This window comes from Typopeltis vanoorti, chromosome 21 (assembly GCF_054136105.1).
Source record: "Typopeltis vanoorti isolate ZY-2024b chromosome 21, IOZ_Tvanoo_1.0, whole genome shotgun sequence".
NCBI lineage: Eukaryota > Metazoa > Arthropoda > Arachnida > Uropygi > Thelyphonidae > Typopeltis > Typopeltis vanoorti.
This window is the reverse complement of record NC_143569.1, coordinates 99,617,355-99,638,430: the sequence shown is the minus strand read 5'-3', so window position 1 is coordinate 99,638,430 and position 21,076 is coordinate 99,617,355. Positions and strand designations below refer to the sequence as shown.

The 21,076-nt window shown below is 35.4% G+C and overlaps 1 protein-coding gene across 2 annotated transcripts in view; it reads right to left on the bottom strand.

The window, feature by feature from the left end:
- AGBE (1,4-alpha-glucan-branching enzyme) overlaps window positions 1-21,076 on the bottom strand; it is a 380,299-nt gene that overhangs the window by 90,994 nt on the left and 268,229 nt on the right. For both annotated transcript variants that reach the window (XM_090411694.1, XM_090411693.1), the window contains exon 12: window positions 1,906-2,090. In XM_090411694.1, coding sequence (XP_090267820.1) covers window positions 1,906-2,090 — 185 coding nt within the window. The remainder of the gene's footprint in view (window positions 1-1,905; window positions 2,091-21,076) is intronic.

The window sequence follows — 21,076 nt, the reverse complement described above, 5'->3', positions numbered from 1 at the left end:
CACTGCGTTGCCAACCTCTGATCTAGACTAATAATGGAATGGTTTAATTCTTTTCCTGTGCTGCTTTCAATCCAATAAGTGTCAAACGTAAGTTGCACTAAGCACTAAATCCTGAACACACAGGAAAAGAAACACGGTAGTGGTGGTGATGAAGCATGTTTATAAGGATAACTGCCTATCACATGCATGTGTTTGTATGGCAAAAAATCATGTTTCTGCATTTCTACCAAGGCTAAAAATTACAAGATGAACATCCTGGTTCATCAATCAAAAACAATTCATACATCAGAATTAGCCTAGAAAAGTTTGGGAAATCATAACCTATGACCAACATGTTATGCTCATTGGTCATGTTTATGAAAAGGAGGACAATGAAATCAGACATAAGCTTTCTGCTGAGGTATATCACTGGCAGAAAGCTTTGTGTGCCCACATCTGAACTTTATACACAAATTTAGTCACCTCATTTCTATTTGTAATGAAAAAAAATATATATATATATATATATATGGATCCAGAGATGAATATCAGTTACAAGGAGAGGCTGAGGAATTATAGATTATAGTTTTAGCAAAAAAAAAAAAAAAAAAAAAGCAAAAAATATGCTAAACATTTAAGTTGGTATGGAGGTTTTATGGAATTAGCAAGTTGAGTAAGAGCATGGAACAAGAAATCAATGAGTAGTTTTTTTTTTTTACACTATTATATGAGTATTAACTCTATTTGCAGAGTTAATAAACAGATCTCTTGATCTATTAATTGAGAAGGCTACTTATTTAATTATGTATTTATTTTTCAATTAAAATATCCTAACAGTGGAATTATCTTCCTTAAAAAAAGCATCCACAACTCAGACAGGTTTTCCTTCTCGACTTCTATTGATAAGCTGGAAGATATAATGAGATATTTGTCATTAGCAATGACTTAACACAGAGACAGAGTCCATCTACTCATCGGAATACCAGATAATCTTCCATTCTACTAATACCTTTGACCTTTTATTATCCAACTCTTCTTCCAAATATGCTCTGTGTGTGTGTATGTCCTATCTTCTCTTGGACATACAAGAGAAGATAGGACATACAGGTTATGGTCTCTCAGACCATAACCTCATCCAAGTTTTCTTTACTACAGATCACTCTTCACCTAACCATTTTGTTGTCCTGTGTTATAATAACAGTACCAAAGTGAATAACCTCCATGACTTCTATTTCTTCTTTCCTAAATGCTAATTCTCTAATGCCTTTTATTCCCAAAAAAGAGCATGCAGAACATCTTTAGCCTAATGAACTTTTTTTTGAAGGTTACTGGGCAGCTGATCATCCTCTCAGCCATCAGCGAGCTTAAGCTATCAATAAATCAAGGCTTTCAGGGATGAGAATATGACAGCCAAGTGCTGCCATCTCGTGGCTCTAACAGGTTTTAAATTATATCTGAAATATTCTGTTGCATGGCCTTTTTTTTTTTTAACTGCAAGAATAAAAAAACCAAGTTTCATCCTATGTTTTGTAATTTTTCATGCATGGGGCTCATATAAAATTTTTAATACAACCACTACACTGACACTCATGTAAGCTTATATAGTTAAAATTACTGCCAAGCAAGAGAGAGAGATCTTCTGACCATCACAGAGGCATTCAATTTGCATATATCAGAACATACGAGTTACTTTACTTAGTCAAAATAATTATATAAGTATTATTATTTTATTATTTATAACAGGAAGCATCATACAGCTAGTCATCCAAAAGGAGTGTCCATATAAATATGCTCTGTATGTACTAACAACATCACTACTAAAATAATTATAAATTGCATGCCTAAAATTTTATAATTTAATTAGGAAGGTTCTATTAAACTTCTCTAATAAATCAATCCCTAACTATGATCATATATTTAATAAACCTGTGGAGATGACAGCCATCCATATTTTTCTTCTAATGTATTCATGGCACGATCAAAATTGTTTAGCTGTTGGTATCGAAGCAGTTCATCATCGACTAGGTGCCACTGGCGACGAGCATATTTATAACTTTCATTATTCCCCTTACGAGGAAAATCAAGCCATTCTGGATGTCCAAATTCATTACCTAAAACAGGTCAAATATCCTTCTTCAAAAAGAAGACACTATATTCATATACTTTTTTTTTAAATGCAGAAGATGAGATTTAAATATGGCATTAATATCAATACCTTGGTTAGCCAAGTGTAAAATATTAGAATATTTCACAACTAATTATTATAATCCCATTTTATTCATTTTAAGTGATAAACTCGAAGTAGATCTCTCACTTTATTCCTATTAACTTGAGCTATTTCAAGTATCCATAAACAAGGCAGTAGTATTTCCCCCATGCTATGAAAGTAACTTATCACCTATATATATAAATTATATTAATGCTGACAAAATTCATAGACAAGATTAACTCACTATACAATGTCAATTATATAAGGAATTTAATATAAAACATTCATATTTCATGATGAGTATCTTATCGTATCATCAGGATGAATATACACTAAAAGAATGATGGGCAGTTACATGTAGTTGGAAAGGAATGATAACAGATGTTACACAGCACCTCTGTTTATGCTTCTCTCTCTCATTCATGCAGTAATAAACAAAGATACCAAATGGCAAGGGAGCACAAAGTGTATGCTATATAGAAAGTTCAAGAAGAAAAATTCTAAATTAAAAATACATTAAGATTAAAATTAAACGATGATATGTATATAAAATTGCATATACAGACATATATATTAAAACAATTATTCACATACAGTGAATAGAAAGTGTATGTAAAACATGACAAATAAACTTAGGAATACATTGTGTGTGTATATGTAAGCAAATATAATTAAAAGGAAAATGTGTGTGTGTGGATGGAGAGAAAGAGAGCTACACACATATACCGTATATGTCAGCGTATAAGACGACTCTCAAATACTACAGAAAACCCCTCAAAATCATGGGTCGTCTTGTACATCAAGTATAAAAAGGGAAGCTTAATTTCTTGGATGAACATTTAGGTAGTTACAATACACAGTTATATAAGAAAATAGGCAGTGTTTATAAACAAATCAGATTAATTTTTTGTTACATACATTTATTTAAAATATTACAATAGATGTAAGTCTTAAAAAACAAATAATTATTAACCTCAATTTTCATGTTAATTTTCTTCATCATCTGTCGAAAACAGTTCTTCAGATTCATTGTTTAAATGATCATCATATGGATCCCAGTTCGAATCCAGTGAATTGATTTCATTATCATCGTCATCAGCGTCCCAGAACAGATCATCTTCCATACCATCCATAAGATTAGAGATACCACACTTTTTAAATGATTTTATAACAGTCTCTACTTTTACTTTATTCCATGCTTTGATCACAAAATTGCACAACATATCAAGTGATGCAGCACGCATAGAACCACCGTTTGTAAACGATTTTTCACCAGTCAACATCCAATTATTCCACTCTTCTCGCATGTGGTCTTTAAATGGTTTGTTCAAGCAGACGTCTAGTGGCTGCAATATAGAAGTTAAACCACCTGTTATAAGATCAATTTTTGTATTATTTTTTTCTAGAAGATTCTTAGTATTCTAGAAAAAAATTTTCTAGTCAAACTTTCTTGCAGCAGCACAGTTATTAGTTTGCTATGCCATTTCAATTACCCCTGTTTTAAATCGAGCTTCACACTTTCTTTGTTTTGTTGCTGTTCCATGATTTTAAATGATAACAATTATAATAATCCTAAAATTAAAAAAAAATAATTAAAATTAGGGCTAATCACTTTTAATTAGGGTAATTTGCATAAATGCTAAATCTATGGTATGAAAAAAAAATGGATATGCATAGATATAAAAATAACAGATATAACAACAATACCTAACATTGCATTAATACAAGAAAGAAGAAATTGAGGGGTTGTCTTATACAACCGACATAAGTTTAAAACCTAAAAAGGCCTCAGCTTATATGCCGACACATATAGTAAATATAACCCAAACTATAAAACCAAGTGGGTGGGTGTTTACACATGAAAAAAAATATATATATATATACAGTACACATCATCAGCAATATCTATCATGTAGTGTACTGGATCTTATGATAGTATCACATGAAAAGTCACAAGTAGCCAAAAGATATAGGTAGGTAGGTAGGTAGGTAGGTATTCTTATGGCAGAGTTCAGCTATAGTTCAGTGTCCAATGTTGAAAGCCACTCTAGAACCTCCTTTGACACTTGAAGTATCTCCTGCAGATTGTCATGAAAATGGCAAAAGGGAGCAGTCAATGATGATATGTTTGACAGTTTGTAGGATATGGGTGCAGTCACCGTAAGGGCTATTTGCCATATTCCATTTATATATGAGGTAGACACATCTGCCCTTGGTTCATCCTAATTCTGTTGATAGTTGTCCATAGTCTTCTAGGAAAGAAGAAGCTGGGCTGGAAGCCGCAGGAGTCTTTCAAGAGAGCTACTTTTGGATACACATGTCATGAATTGAAGGTGCTGGGCCAGAAAAGAGGGGTCTCTGGTTACATCCAAAAATGGGTACCTTGACTTCACCTGGGTTCTAGGAGGATTTATAAGGGTTGAATGAAGAGGCAGTAGGGAGTTATTTGTGATATTCTCCAGTTCTTTTAGTGAAGCCTGTTTTCTTCATGTATTTGGTGGGGCTATGTTGGAAAGCACTGGTAGCCATGACAGAGAGGTAGATTTCAAGGTCTCACTAATTGTGTGCATGGTTATGTTCGGTTGGGAGTCAATAATGTTTGTGTGAGCCTCTCCCAGGTTGGTGCACACTACTCTGCATCAGAGTAAACAAGGGCCAGACTCAAGATCCTAATACTTATTAATATAATAACGGAATTAACTCACATAAATTATTCTTTATTCATAGAATTTTCACTTGAGTATCACAGGCATCATCAGTACAGATACAAAGGCTAATTAAACAATAACTGTTATATTCACAAAGCACCACCTAAGTAGTTAAGGTTAAATTTCCTAAATTTATTTAGGAAATTTAATATATATAAATATTTTTTTGAAATATATATAAATATATATATATGTGTATACAATTACAAGTTAGGAAAGATTTGCTGATTACTATCTCCAACAAGGGGGAAAGACATAGACCATTGGATCTGTTTAGGTTATGGGAGTGAAGTAACGTTCACATGTTTCTTTGTAAAGCCGTTCCATTAGGAACCGACTTTTGTGAATGACTTTTGTTTTCTTCCACTGTCTGGTGTTGATGGCATGCTCTGCAAGTCCAGACTGTTCAGGTTCAAGGTACTGGATATACGACTTGTGTTCTTCTAACCAGATCAGAGCAGATCTTCCTGTTTGTCCTAAATATAACCCACAAGAGCAGGGAATCTGGTAGACACCTGGGTAGCTGAGATGTGGGAGCTTGTCTTTTGGAGACATGAGGAATGTGGAGATTTTTCTGATGGGTCGAAAGGCCACACAAATATTTAGTTGTTTTAAAACTTTAGCTATACGTTTGCTAATGCCTTGTACATAGGAGATAGGTATATGCATAGTTCTTCTGTATTTGAAGAAGATGCTGGAGCACGACTACTTAAAGCTCTTTTTATGAAGGAATTCTTATAACCATTGGATATGAAGGAGGAACTAATATAATGTAATTCTTTTTGTAATAGTTCTTCTGAAGAACAAAAGGAGTGGGCTCTATGATTTAGTGTTTTATAGTACCTGCCTTTTAACCGTGATCGTGATGTGATTCAGCATGGATGTACCGACTGTATGAGTCTCCTTCCTATAGACTGTGAATTGCAAGTTACCATCTGGTTGACAAAGAACTAAGAGGTCCAGAAAGGCTAACTGCTTATTTACTTCTACTTCTAGGGTGAACTGGATCTCTGGATGAAGTGTATTTATTTTTGAGAGAAACTGTTGTAATTCTTCTGAAGTGCTCTTCCATATGGCAAAAATGTCGTCCACCTATCTGAACCACAAGTTAGGGCTGGGTGTAATGTTGTCAAAGATCAGGGCCGGCCATCTCGGGGGTACAATGCACCTGGGCCCCACGATCAAGTGGGCACAGTAGGTACACACTTGCAGAAACGTATTATATTTCGAATGTGTTTTTTTTGTTTTCCTGTGCCAAAATCATTTGCAGGTAAGAGGCTTTACAATATGTTTATTTCGAATCCTTTAATTTTTACCTCTGAAAAATATTTTAGGGCCTCAAAAGGTTTCTTGCACCTGGGCCCCTTTATAGAGAAGATCAGCCCTGTTAAAGATATGGTGTTCGAAGTGCTCCACGAAGTAGTTGGCAATAGCAGGAGATATTGGATTACCCCATTGCTGTTCCTTCGATTTGTTGGTATAACTGGTTTTTGAAGGAAAAATAATCAGACTTTATTACAAATTCAAATAATTTGACTATGTCTGGAGGAAATTCTTGGTGTAGTAATTCAATGCTGTCTGCCAATGGAACATTTGTAAATAGTGATACAACATTGAGACTAATCATAATCTCTGAATCGTCTAGATGCAAATCAGAAATTTTATTTCTGAAATCCACTGAATTTTTTTTTACATACGTGGCAGTTCTTCTAGTTGAAAAAGCGAGTAAATTTGACAGAAATTTTGATATTTTGTAAGTGGGACAACCTATACAGTCTACAACAGGGCTTAATGGAATTCCTGGCTTATACAATTTTGGAAAACCATATAATCTCAGTGGGCACCCCTGAAGGAGGTCTTTAGTATTTTCTTTTTATCTTCATCTCATATCAATATTTTTTCTATTGTTATTGTTTAAGTTATTGTTTAATTTATTGTTTAAGTTATTGTTTAATTAGCCTTTGTACATGTATTGATGATGCCTGTGATACTCAGGCGAAAATTCTATGAATAAAGAATAATTTACGTGAGTTAATTCCATTATTATATTAGTAAGTAATATGTCTAGTCATGGTATTTCCTTACTGAAAGATCCTAATACCTCAGCTCTCTGCAATCCCAGCTAGTTCCACTTAGTCTTGAGATGATGATGTTCCTCATTTTTACTACATTTTGGGATGCAGAGATATAAGGCTACATACTGTATTGGTGGAGCAGTACTTCAGGAAATGGATGAGATTCGGGATCTTAGAGTGGACTGAAGTTCCGAGGGCACATCTCACATGTTGCAAAGACTGAACATCATATTGCTTCTATGATCTATATAAGGCATTAGTCAGACAACATATGGACTACTGTGCTCAGATTTGGTCACACAGTTATCATTGTGATGTGGAAACACTAGAGAGGGTTCAAAGACAAATAACTAAACTGATATCAGGACCTCTGGAGTGTTGGTTATGAAGAGAGTTTGAGAGAATGTGGATTACAGAGGTTGGTGGATAGCAGGAAAAGAGGAGATATGATAGAAATCTTCAAGTTAGTTAAGGGATTCTATCAGATTAATACAGAAGAAATTATAAAATGAGTGGATGTTAAGAATGAAAGGCCATTCCTGGAAGTTGTATAGAGATGTAGTGAAGAAAGGAGTGAGGAGTTGATTTTTTACATGGAGAGTTGTTAGCGAGTGGAATGTATTGCCTGAGTGTGTTGTGAGCGCAGGAAATGTAAATAACTTCAAAGATCATTATGATAGACATGTTGCTGGTTGAGTGGGCTTCCCACAATGAGTCGGTTGACTCCATGGAGGTTACCAAATAATAATAACCTCCTTGGTTTAATACTTAGGGTTATATTTTTATATATAGTTACACACACACACACACACTCATGAGCCAAAACATTATGACTAGCCTATTTGGTTGGTCAGAAACATGTCAGTGGTGGTATCCTAGTATGCAGCTTGCTCTCATGAAGAGCACTGGGTCCTCCCCAATCAATGTACTTTGACTTCTAATTTTTACCTGGGAAGTGTTTTGGACCAGTTATTGCCCTACATGGTGACAATGTAGCCCAGTGGATCTGGACTCTTCCAGCATGAAAACTCTCCACATCACGAAACTTGCACTTTGCAAGCTTGTTTTGAACAAAACATCGAAGTTCTGTGTGTGCTATCCTGACCAGGTCTCTTGATAAGAATCCCACTGAACATTTGTGGGCTCAAGTGAAATGCCCATCTGCTGAATGACATCAGTGCCTCACTCAGTTGCTGACCTTCATTATGTCTTAAACATGCTTTCTATTTACTGCACTTGAATAAAAATAATATTTTTATTGTATCTCTATATTTATATACAGATGCCAATTTAATTTTAATTTTTAGCATATTTTTAATTTAGTAATTTTTCTTTTTAAAACTTCTCTAATAATAATAATAATAATAATAAAATGATACAGCAAAGGATATGAGAAAGGTCTATGAAGACTTGAACTTGATTTCAGGGAAGAAGAGAAGGATAAAAAAGCAGTGCTTTGAAGGATGAAAGAGGAAAGATTTTGTTGGAAAAAAATGAAGAAATGATAAGATGGAAAGAGTATGTTACAGAACTTTATGGAGATGAAGATAATCTGGAATGTGATCAGATAGAAAATGATGATGCCCCAGAAATTACCTGAGGCAGCTTCACTCTGAAGTTTTTCTTTTCGCCGTGGGAGAACAACCTTTTGCCGGAGCTGAATGAGTACCGCAGTCTACAGCCCGCTATTTTCCCGATGAGATATTAATGAAGCCAGACATTCCTGATGAAGCTAAAGATCTGAGATGAAAGAATTGTCTTAGAACTTTTTGTGCAAGACTTTTGACTGAATACAGAGCCTTTGTAAGTTCCATACTTTTGTACAATTCCTCTTATAGTATGTTATAGAAAGACTTTTAAGAATTTGGTTAATAGCAGTAAGAAGTGTCATTAAGAGAATTGATTGGCATATTGGAAGTTGATATAAAAATTGTAAAGATAACTTAACAGAGAGTTAGCTAACCTCTTTGCAAGTAAACTAGAAGTTTAATAAGTTGAATTTGTAAGCAGAGAGTAAATAAGATTGTAAATTAAAGAAGTTAATTAGTGTTAAAGTAAAAAGATTCTAATTTATGCTAAAGATTTTATAAATGGATAGAGAAAGCAATCTCCCTATTTTTTAATTCATGTATAATTTTTAAATGTGTTTTTAATTATTTGTTAAAAGTGCTGCCTCTTTTATTTTACAACTGCACTGTTCTTAAATAAATCGGACTTGTGAGCGGGAAATAATTTAAGGCAATAAAAACGCAGTTCAGTTACTTACGAAACACGACTGTTAAAGTAAACATTGATAAAAGAAACTTTGCTCATGAGAGCAAATCTACTGGAAGTTTTATTTAGTCTTATGCCAATTAAATGATATATCGGTGGTGCAGTCTGACAAATAAATTTCCAGAATTCATAGCCATTCAACTAGTAAATACGGAAAGTGGATAATCTCATAGTACGCAGTAGAGTAAATGAGAAAGGATAAGAGAGAAAAAGTGCATTAGAGTAAAGTTATAAAGAATTAGGAATAGAATAAAGATATAGAAGAGTAAAAGAAAAGATATTAAACATAGAAGAAAAATAACAGATATTACGGTAGAATAGACGCACTATGTAATGTTTGCTATCAATTCCTGACTTTTCTTTTTGTGTATTTACTCTGACGATGATACTCAAAATGAAATATAATTGTTTTATATTAAATTCTTTATTTTCCCTATATAATATGCAAAAATAAACAACTAATGAAGAGATACTCAGATTAACTATAATCACAGAAGGTAATAATGAAATGTTTTACATGGCCATAAACAATTTCCCTTCAGATTAACTATATGAATGATTATTGAACTTTGAACATTGCAGTGAACATTAAAAATTTAAAACACATTTTTAAGATCAAGATGACAATTTTAAAATTATGTAGTGTTTAATGACATGGACCAAAACAACTTCTTCCTGTTGCTGCCTACAAGATGCCTCAGTTTTAAGATTTCAGGTCAATCCGAATATTCTACCAATTTCTGATGAGTTATCAATGACACAGGCACATTCTATTACTTACAAATACACTCATGATGTATCTATAACAGACAACATTATTTATTTATCACTACTTATAAAGTCAAAATTGAAAATAAGGAAGACAGTACCAATATTATTTAAATCTCAGAACTGTATGAACAAGCCTGGCTTTTTTTTAAACCAATCTCAAGGGATAAAATATGTCTCTGTTAATATAATATTTGCTAAAGCTACTTACCAATTATTTATAATCTTATCATCTATTGTCCACTCTTTGCAATTTAAATGCCAAATTCCTCTATAGTCATAATATAAATCAAAATATTCACCCAACATTTTGACTTCATATCAAGATCATCATCTGGAGTAACACACACACACACAAGAAGACAAGCTTCATTACAATACATACAGTATGATAAGGTCACACTAATTTGGTCAAACGGTTAACACTACTGGCCTGACCTCTGGTGGAAAATCTACTACATCAAACCTGGAGTCCTGTTAACTGTTTGACTAGAGATTATTCACAGATTAATCAGAACAAAAGAGCCTCAGTAGCTCAGTCATATAGACAAAGCCCTTTGGTCGGAAAGACCTGGGTTCAATTCCTGTCAGTGACGTGAGGAACCTTTATCTGGTTTCTTTCGATGAAAGGCGAGTTAGCCGATCTCATATGGAGGTAGAGAGTTTTTTCTCTTGGAATATTGGGTTTTTCATCAATCCTATAATAATGACGTTCGTCAAAATTGGTCTTAATTTCCTGTGATGGGCACATAGGTAAGACAGAGTGAGCAACCAACTCTGTTTCTAAGAGTAGCACTCAGCATTCTCTCTACCGCACCTTCAATGAGGCATGCTGGAACTGGCCTTCCACACAGGATTTTTCTTATGTGCTATTTCAGCTCCTTATAAATTATCATCAGGCTCTCTGTGATGAATTTTTCTCCATTGAGAGATATTTACAATGATAAATTGGCTAGCTTACTCCACATCCTTACTGCAGAACCAGACCTCTATCCAATGTCTGTAAGGCATCCACCTCAATGAGAGTCATGTTTGCTCCCTCCATATACTCATAAACATGACTGATATTCTTTCACTTAAACATTAAGAACTCCAGCCACAAAGCATTTTTCATTGGCAGCAACACCTCGCAACGTCCATCAAATTGCTTTGTTTTAATCAGAAAATTGGATTACTCTGGTCTGTGCCAATTCTGAGTCAGCTATAAGTTGCTGGCTGAAACAGTCACACCAGGCAGGCAATTTGGCACACCAGGTAGCTGAGGCATTCCACAAGACAGTGTATTTTTCACCTTATAAGGTGAAAAACTATCCAGTATAAGTATAAGGACAAAACTATCCAGTCCCAGTGCAGCCCAATGGCTGCACTGGGACTGGATAGTTTTGTCCAGTCTCAGTGAAGTGCCATACCTGCTTTGGACCCCAGCCCAATCAGTCCAGTTCTCAGAGCCAATCCTTGTCATGAGGTTACAGATCCATTTTGCCAACTTCCCTTAACTACATTAAGGGAACAGCCTCTAGTCAAACTATTGACTAGAGGCTGTTCACCTTGGAGACCTGCTGCAGATATGGGTATGGTCTGGCACAAAAATCACCCTCAGATTTTCAAGCGCTGATAGGAGCACTCTAGACCCACAGGAGGTGTGGTGCTTTATGGGGATAGTATCCCCCTCTCCAGACAAACTGATTCCAGGGAGCCAAACTTTTACAAAGAAAAGACAACTCTCCCCAAGACTCCCATCAACTTCTCTGAGTTTGGTTGTGTTACTGCACTTGGTCCTAGAGGGGTCAATTTCCATGTCCAGATTCTGTAATTCGATTAATATTCCAGGTTCTGGAACATTAACCCAATTCTCTTTCGGTCTACTAGTAAGACCAGCTCTTCATCTTATAAGGTGAAAAATACAGTAATTGCGTGAAGTTCTCTTTCAATTACCCTCATGTTAAGAAGGTGACAGTAAATTGTGAGGTAATCAATATAATCAACATTGCCTACAGTGAAAGGAAGCTTTTTAGTGATTGAATTAACTTTGATAACAAAAAAAGTGTCACACTAAAGACACAGCCTTAGGAAACACCCTGTTCGTGATGACATGACTGAAATAGTGTACTTCCCACTCATCTGGAAAATTTGGCTAGACAAAGTTTTTAATAAATACAGGCAGGTGTCCTGTGAGATCAAGATTTCATATGCAATATTTCCAGGCTGTGTTATAAGCTTTTTCCATGTCAAAGAATACTGAAATCAGATGTTCTTGTTTCAGGCATGCATCACTTATACAAGTTTCTAAACAGACCAAATGGTCCAAAGTCAGATGATGTCTATGAAAGCCACATTGTGTATTAGAGAGAAGATTGTTAATTTCTAAATACCAGATAAGTCTTGCATTAACCATTTCCTCTAATATCTTATGAAGTCAGCTCATCAAAGCAATAGGTCAATAATTGTTTGCTTGTCCTGTTGGTTCCTTTCCTGGTTGTGGGATAGCGATGACAGCTGACTTTTTGCAAGAATCCAGAAACTTTTCCTGTAAGCATTCTGTTATATATATATATATATATATATTAAGAAAAGGAGATCCATAGAAGACAATGGAAGATGTTTTATCATTTCTATTTATATTTTTAGTTCCTTATTAACAAAGGGCTGATTATACAGCTCAAATCTATTGGTAAAGAAATTTAGCCACTGTTTCTCTTGTTGCTCTTTCAATATTAAAAATTCAGAAGGATATAAAGCTGTTGCTGAGATTCTGGCAAAATGTTCACCCAAAGTATCTGCAATAGCTTTGGATCAGCAACAACACATCTTTGGCTACCTAGGCACTCTGGGTACCACCAAAGCTTTGGATAGAGTAGAAATAGAGATTTTTTTTTTTTTTTAACTGGCTGTTGCTGCCTGGACAATACAATCTGTTGCATACTTTACTGCATTATTTATAGGTGTTTGACTGACTGTATCAGCATTAAATTAAGATGGCAAAAGGCATTCCAGTCATCCTGGTCCATTTTGCACATGGGGGATTCATGTAGGAGAGCATGGTTCCTGTGAAGACATTGTGCAAAGAATAAGAAAATGATTGCTTCTGTATGTGTTCTCTTTGGCATCCCACGTAAGCAGTGGAAAAATGGCAGGGGAACAGATTATATCTATTGCAGAATATGAGTAGGCAAATGTATTGAGTCCATTATTGTCAAGACTCACTCAATGATATGACCTCATCCATTTGTGTTGCCACTACTCCACAGAGTGTTCTGCTAAATAAAGTCATCCATAAGAAGTATGCGCTCAGGAAGTTGTAATACAAGATTATCAAATTCCATCAATCTTATAACTCGGTAGTAAATAAATCGAACATACTGTAATAAGAAATCCCACAGAGAAGTGAATCACTACTGCTTCCAGAGCATATTAAGCTGGATGATGAAAAGGAGTATGACTGCCCACTAGGATGTACGAAAATCTCCAGTTCTATCCTTGCATACAATAGCTAAATTCCTTAAGGTAAGTTCCTCACTAGGTTTTAAATGTTTCCTGCAAAAAGAAACAGAAAGGCTTGTGTTTCTGCAGCAAAATCTTAATATCATCAATATTCTTTCGAACCCCATGACACTTCCATAGTAAATAGAGATTGAGAGCTTACCTTTATCAGATTTATATCTATCAACTGATTTTTGAAATGATGTATCTTTGACAATCAGTACTTGGTTTGGACCTTGTTAGGGCACCTGAAACATTTGAGGATGAAGGATTCATGCTGAAAGGGGGGGGGGTGACAACAGATCTCCCTCACTCACCATGAAGCCACATATGCATGCCCACTGACCAGCAAGCAATGACTGCTCTTGGGAGTGGAACACCAGGGCTATCCTGGACACTATACCAGCACTGAAGCAAGCCTTGGGTCACACACATGCGAACCATAGGGTGAAAGACATTGCAAGAGACTTACTGTTGACCTTTACAGGCAAGCCCATTGATCACAGCTGGGCCATCCAGGCCCACTTGTCTTGCTGAAGTAGAGGCCAAAGTAATGCAAAACTACCAGGGTCTCCCTTTCTAGATATCCACAAGTCACAACACACAGCAAACATAGAGGCAGGGCATTGGATCCCAGTGATGGTGGTCTGGAAGAAAGGATAGTAAAAAAGACTCAGGAGAAGTAGAGCAAAGAATATGGAAAGAAAGCAAAGAAACAGAGGAAGAATGAAAAGGGCCAATACCATCACTGGAAGCCCCCCCCCCAGTGCCAGTGATGATTAGGGCTTCTGACCTAATGCCCAATCCAAATTTCTCATGGTGCAACTGGTATCTACCAGGATAATGAACAAATGTGGATGAGCTGGCAATTTGAAGTTTAGCCACCAAAACTGTATTCTTTACTAGTTTAAATCAAAAGTCAGTGATGGTACAAAAAGAAGAAAGACATGATGGCTGTGGTGTTGCCTAGTTAAACAAAACCCATGCTATTTTCATCAGAGAAACAAGGCAAACAGTGAAAAGTTAGTGGAACAAACTCAACCTCAGGAGAATTCAAGATAGATACCATAATGATTCCATTGATACATAAGATGTATCAATGGAAAATAACTGGAATAGGTAGATAAGAATTACAGCAGTATCAAACTGGCATAATTAGTTATGACTAATTAATAATCACTTATGTTAATTTAAATCTTTTTATTTGTAGAATTTTTGACTGTTTCATAGCCATTTTTAGTATTATTATAGAAAAACAATCACAAAAAAAGAGCTAATCAATTGAAAGCATGTGATAAAGGTTAGATGACTGAACTTACACACGTAACCACAGTAATAAGATTTTTTAATTAGTAAATATTTCGTCCTAAGTATCATAGGAATTATCAGTACAGTTAATTCAAACAATACTAGGAATCACATACAGTTAGGGTGCATGTTTGCAATGGAATTCCTCTATGCGTGCAGTAGCATGTTATAGAATTAAATTAAAATATACCTGAAAAAAAAATTACATTAAAATGAGATCACATATATAAAATTATTTTACACAATTTAGGAACAGCAAAGGGATCTCCCTTAGCCAACCTTTTCCTAGAACACTTTGAAGGAAAAATTTTCACATTTAATCCTAAACCAAAAATCTGGCAACAATATGCGATCACGTCTTTGCTGTCTGGGGTCATTCTGAACAAGAACTACACTTGTTTCTAGATAAAATCAACCTTCTTCACCCTCGCATCAAATTCATGATAGAAAAAGAATCTCCACAGGGAATCTCCTTCCTGGTCGTCCACATCCAAAGAAAAGAAGATGGTTCCATCTCCACTTCTGTCTATCGTAAGCCAACATTTTAAGGTCGCTACATTCACAATTCTTCGGCTCATCATCCATCTCAAAAATTTGGCATCATTAAATCATTAAACCAGAGTACACAGATTCTGCTCCTCCGAAGAATCTTTAAACCAAGAATTGGAAATAATCAAAAATACAGCCATACAAAATGGATACAATCCAAAAACAACTCAAAAAATCATCAGTCACTTCCCCACACATCAACCTAGACAAGAACAAGCCCATAAGATTCCCATACTTTATGTCAAAGGCATCTCCGAGCATCTTTCAAAAATTATTAAGAAATATAAATTGGCTGCTACCTACAAACCAAACAACCAGATTTACAATGGTTACCTTATCCTAAAGGCAAACTCTCACCTCTGATGCTATCTGGGATGTACGAGATCCCATGCTCCTGTAAATTGTCCTACTATGAACAGACAGGTAGATCCATTAACAAACACATTTCTGAACATCAAGACCATATCCGTCTTATCAAACTGCAGAAATCTGGCCTCGCACAACACGGAATTGAAAACCCAAACCATAGGATCCATTGAAAAAAGACCTAACTTCTCCATAGTTTTTATATAAACATGAATGTTTATATAAAGAAAGTGCTGAAGTCCTACATCAGAGACCCAATTTGAACCGTAATGGCGTTCTTACTATCCCTAAAGTCTGGGAAATTGACATCCTAAATTGTGTAAAATAATTTTATACAAGTGATCTCATTTTAATGTAATTTTTTTTTCAGATATATTTTAATTTAATTCTATAACATGATACTGCATGCGTAGAGGGATTCCATTGTAAGCATGTGCCCTAACCGTATGTGATTTCTAGTATTGTGTGAATTAACTGTACTGACGATGTCCTATGATGCTTAAGACGAAATATTTACTAATTAAAAAATCTTACTGCGGTTACGTGAGTAAGTTTAGTCGTGATTGCCCTAAAGGTTTCATTATACAACAAACATTAGATGCTGAACTAAAAAACAGGAAATTATGACCAACTGATGAGTATACTAAATTCATTGGAATGGGATCGGCTGATGGATGGGAAGAATATCAACAGTGCATGAGAAGCATTTAAACAATACTTAAATGATGTAAATGATGTAATATCAGAGTATGTCCAAAGAATTCAAAGAATAAATAGGGTAGGAGTCAAATGGATTTGTAATCTTATTAAGCAAGAGATTTGTAAGAAAAGAATGATGTGGAAGGAATACCATATGCATAAGAATGTACATTATGAAAATTATAAGCAGTAGGCTAAAATAGACAATTGTACAGAAAGCAAAGTCTGAATATGAAAGGAAACTGGCTCTGCATGCTAAAGACAACCCACAAGAATTCTATCGATATGCTGTAAGTAAAAGGAAGAATGAATATGAAAGATTAACTCTTCTAAATGCAGATGGCATGAGGGTTACAGATGCAAAAGAGGTTGTTCAACTAATGAATGCCATTTTGTTAAAATCTATCAATCTGATGTATGCGATATTGAGCTCACTGCTACCTCTTCCCTGGAAGAAGAAACTCAGGTATATGAGGACGAGGTATTAGAGCTGGTGCACAAACTAAATAAGAATTCAACAATAGGGACTGATGGGATATCAGCACATGTGCTAAAAGAGTGTTTGGCTGAACTGGCTACTCCTTTGACCAGGCTGTTTATTATGAGTCTCAGAACAGGGAAGATTCTGCAAGAAAGGAAAGAATGTATAATAATAATACCCTTGTGCAATGGAATTATTATACATTCTTTCCAAAGACCGATATATCCAACTATCGACCAATTAGTACCTCAGAAATGGTGGTGAAGATTGAAGATTGATTATTATTATTGGATAAGTACCAGATCGACATAATAGGGATGACTAAAACAAAAAATGCAAAATCTGGTGAAACCTTTCTGAGCAATAAATACAAAATGTTATATTCAGGCAATGACAATCAAGGAAAAGAAGGAGTAGCCATAGTATTCAACACAAAATACGAGGCTAATCTTCTTGAATGGCAGTCAGTCTCAAGTAGAGTAATATGGGCAAATATGAGAATGAGGAACTGGACAATGAGACTTATTTGTGCCTATGGTCCCAAAGAAGGTTCTACTAAGGTAGAAGTGGAGGAATTTTTTGATGCTTTAGAAAAAGCAACTGACAATGAAAAAGGAAAAGTTGGTCCTTGTTGGGGATCTCAATAGCAGAGTAGGAAATGATTGCGAGACATACAAAAATATTTTTTGGAAAATTTGGAGAAAAGAGCAAAACTAATAATAATGGCAAATATCTGTTGGATTTCTGCTCAGGACATGGACTGGCTATTACTAACACCATGTTCCAACATAAAAATGTGCACAAATTCACATGGAGAAGAGAGGCAAGGAAAAAGAGAAGTCTCATTGACTAAGTTATTGTTGATAGTGATGTTTTCTCTGTGGTGCAGGACACCAGAGTGTACAGAGGATTTGAAATTAGAAGTGATCACTATTTAGTCTTGAGCAGGATAAAATTGAATTTCATATTGAAAAGAATAACATGTAAGAAAGTTTTAAAGTGAATAAAAGTTGAGCAGCTCTCAGATTTGAACTGTAGACTAAAATACACAAACATAATTGAAGAAAAAATAAAAGACTGAGAACAGGAACCAAACCTAGAAGATTCAGTGGCAAGCCCTGAAGAAAGCACTGATTGATTTCTTTTTGATTGTTGATATTTGGTCCTTTTTTTAAAATATGAAACATAGCCAGACAGACACAAGCTGGCAAAACTGGATGACGATTGTATACATATATTTATATAAAAAATTATGGTCCAATAAAATCCAAAGAAAATGTCTCACTGGTTGATTTCATTTAGCAATTTTTTGAAGTAATGACTCTATACTTCAAGGATATCTTTTTTCTCCTGTTTTCATGTCATCTAATTCCTTTCACAGCAGTCTTTTCTCCATTTCTGAGCTTATTCAACACCTCCAGAATATCTGGAGGAATGATGCGGAGGACACTGACGTGTAGAAGATTCTTGTTCCATTGTATAAGGCTTTGATTAGGCCACACATGGACTATTGTGCCCAGATTTGGTCACCTTTATGACCTCTGGAATGTCGAGTATTAGGAAAGATTGAGAAGATGTAATTTGCAGAGTCTGGTGGACAGGAGGAAGAGGGGAGATATGATAGAGACCTACAAGTTGGTAAGGTCTCTATATGCCTTTTGACTGAAGAACGGATACACTATCCACTCGGCCCACCCAGCCAGCAATCAAAGTCTTTTTCATCATAAGTTCCCTCCATGTTATAGGATGAATGCTGAAGAAGTTCTATATAAAATAGTGGGAGATAGGGGGAGAATCAGAGGTCATCCCTGGAAACCGTATAAAGATGGTGTGAGAGTGAGAGGCAGGTGTTTTTCGTGTAGAGTTGTAAATGATATGAATGCCTTGCCTGAGAATGTGGTGTCTCTGCAAGGAGTTTGAGTGTATTTAAGACACATTATGATGAGCTGTGTGTGTGATAAAAGGACCTCCCAGATGAGTTTTTGACTCCATGAGGTCTTCGGGTAGTAATAATAATAATATCTTGCCACTTTCTTGATATTTATTTTCTATGTTCTTACCAAAGTCTACAGGAAGTTAAAGAGGCAGTGAAAGGAAAGAAGAAAGCATATCAAAAGTTCCTGGCAAATAAGTCAGGTTGTGCTCTTAGAGAATACAGAGACAAATGTAAGAAAGCTAAACACTGTGTAAAACTAGCTAAACAAACATCGTGGGAAGACTTTGGTAAGAACGTAGAAAATAAATATCAAGAAGGTGGCAAGATATTACGGAAGTTGTTGAAGAAGCTCAGAAATGGAGGAAAGAATGCTGTAAAAGGAATTAGAGATGATAAACGGGACATGAAAACTGGAGAAAAAGATATCCTTGAAATATAGAGTCATTACTTCAAAAAATGCTAAATGAAACAAGCAGTAATGACAGCACAGTGGTAGAAATAACTCACCAGGCATGCAGCCAGGAATACATATCCATACTTGAAGTAGAAAAAGCCATCAAAAGCCTGAAATGTGGAAAAGCAGCATGAGTAGATGATATTTGACCAGAAATGCTGAAGTGTGGAAGTATTAAAGTCTTACAGTGGCTGCACTGCATACTTCAGAAGGCCTAGACAGAGGGGCAAATTCCAGATGACTGAAGTAGAGCTCTCATAGTACCCGTACATAAAAAGGGAAATAAAACTGAATGTGAGAATTACAGAGGTATTTCTCTACTGAGTTTTTGTGCTAAGATATGTGCAAGTATACTTGAGAAACAGTTGAGAAGGATTGTGGAAAAGAAGCTTAGTGAAGAACAAGCTGGATTCAGACCAAATAGAGACCATCAGGATCAGATTTTCACTTTACAACAGATAGTTGGGAAATCATGGAAATATAACAAAAGATCTGTATTTAAGTTGATCTGTAGATCTGGAAAAGACATATGACAAGGTGCCAAGAGAGAAGCTATTTGAAATGCTACAGTTATATGGTGTCAATTGGGCATTATATCAAGCAATACCTAGTCTTTGAGTTGTAAGTAAGCAGTTAGAATTGAAGGAAGTACAGGAAGATGGTTTAATATTAAATCTGGTGTCAGACAAGAATGTACGTTATACCCTCTGTTATTCATTATCTATATGGATCAAATTATGAAGTGGCATTAAAACAGATATCAAAATTGGAAATGTTAATCTCAGCTCTTTGATTTATGAGGATGATGTTATGCTTCTAAATAAATCTACTACAAGTCTGCAAGATTCCCTGACTAAAGTGATAACTGTTGTAATAGATATGGTATGAAGGTCAGCATTAAAAAGTTAAAGAAAATAGGCAGAAATATCGTTGAAAATATCAACTGCATTGTGAATGGAGAACCAATAGAACAAGTAAAACATTTCAGCTACTTAGGCATGATTTTTAGTGAGGCTGGTAAATTAAATATGGAAATAGACAACAGAATCAACAAAGCTGGTATGATAGGAAGTCAACTGAATAAATTTATATGGATTAAGAGAGAAATTAGCCAAAACACTAAATGAGCTGTATGCAAGACAGTATTCAAGCCAATTTTAACTTATGGATCTGAGAGTTGGGTCAGAAGTAAAACACTTGACCAAAGACTAGAGACCGCAGATATGAGAGTCCTGAGAAAAATTAGGGGCATGAACAGATGGCATCAATGGCAATATCATATTAAAAATGAGGATATTAGGAAAGAATTTGACATTGTTAGCATCCATAAATGTGTTAGCTGAGCTAATCTCAGGTGGTATAGTCACTTAAACAGAATGGGAGAGGAAATATTAGTGAAATAAGTATTTTCTGCCAGGAAAAAGACCCAGAGGAAGACAAGATATAGGTGGATTGATTGATACAGTAAAAAGTGCCTTAGAAGATAGAAATATAAGTTCTGATAATGTTGAAGTCTTGACAGGTAACAGACTGATTTGGAGGAAAATTGTAGATAGGAAGGTAGTAAAGATGTAATTTTTCATGTAGTGCTATCATATCCTGTATACTCCCTGAGGTATATATCATGAATTTGATGATTATGATTATTATTATTTGACATATCCAGGGAGTCTCAAGAAGGTACATGCTCTACAACTCCGTCTCCACCATTCACTCACCAACTGACCACCACTACACCGATGTCATCTACTGCCAACCACCACCACTGGTATTTCCAAAGAATCACAAAC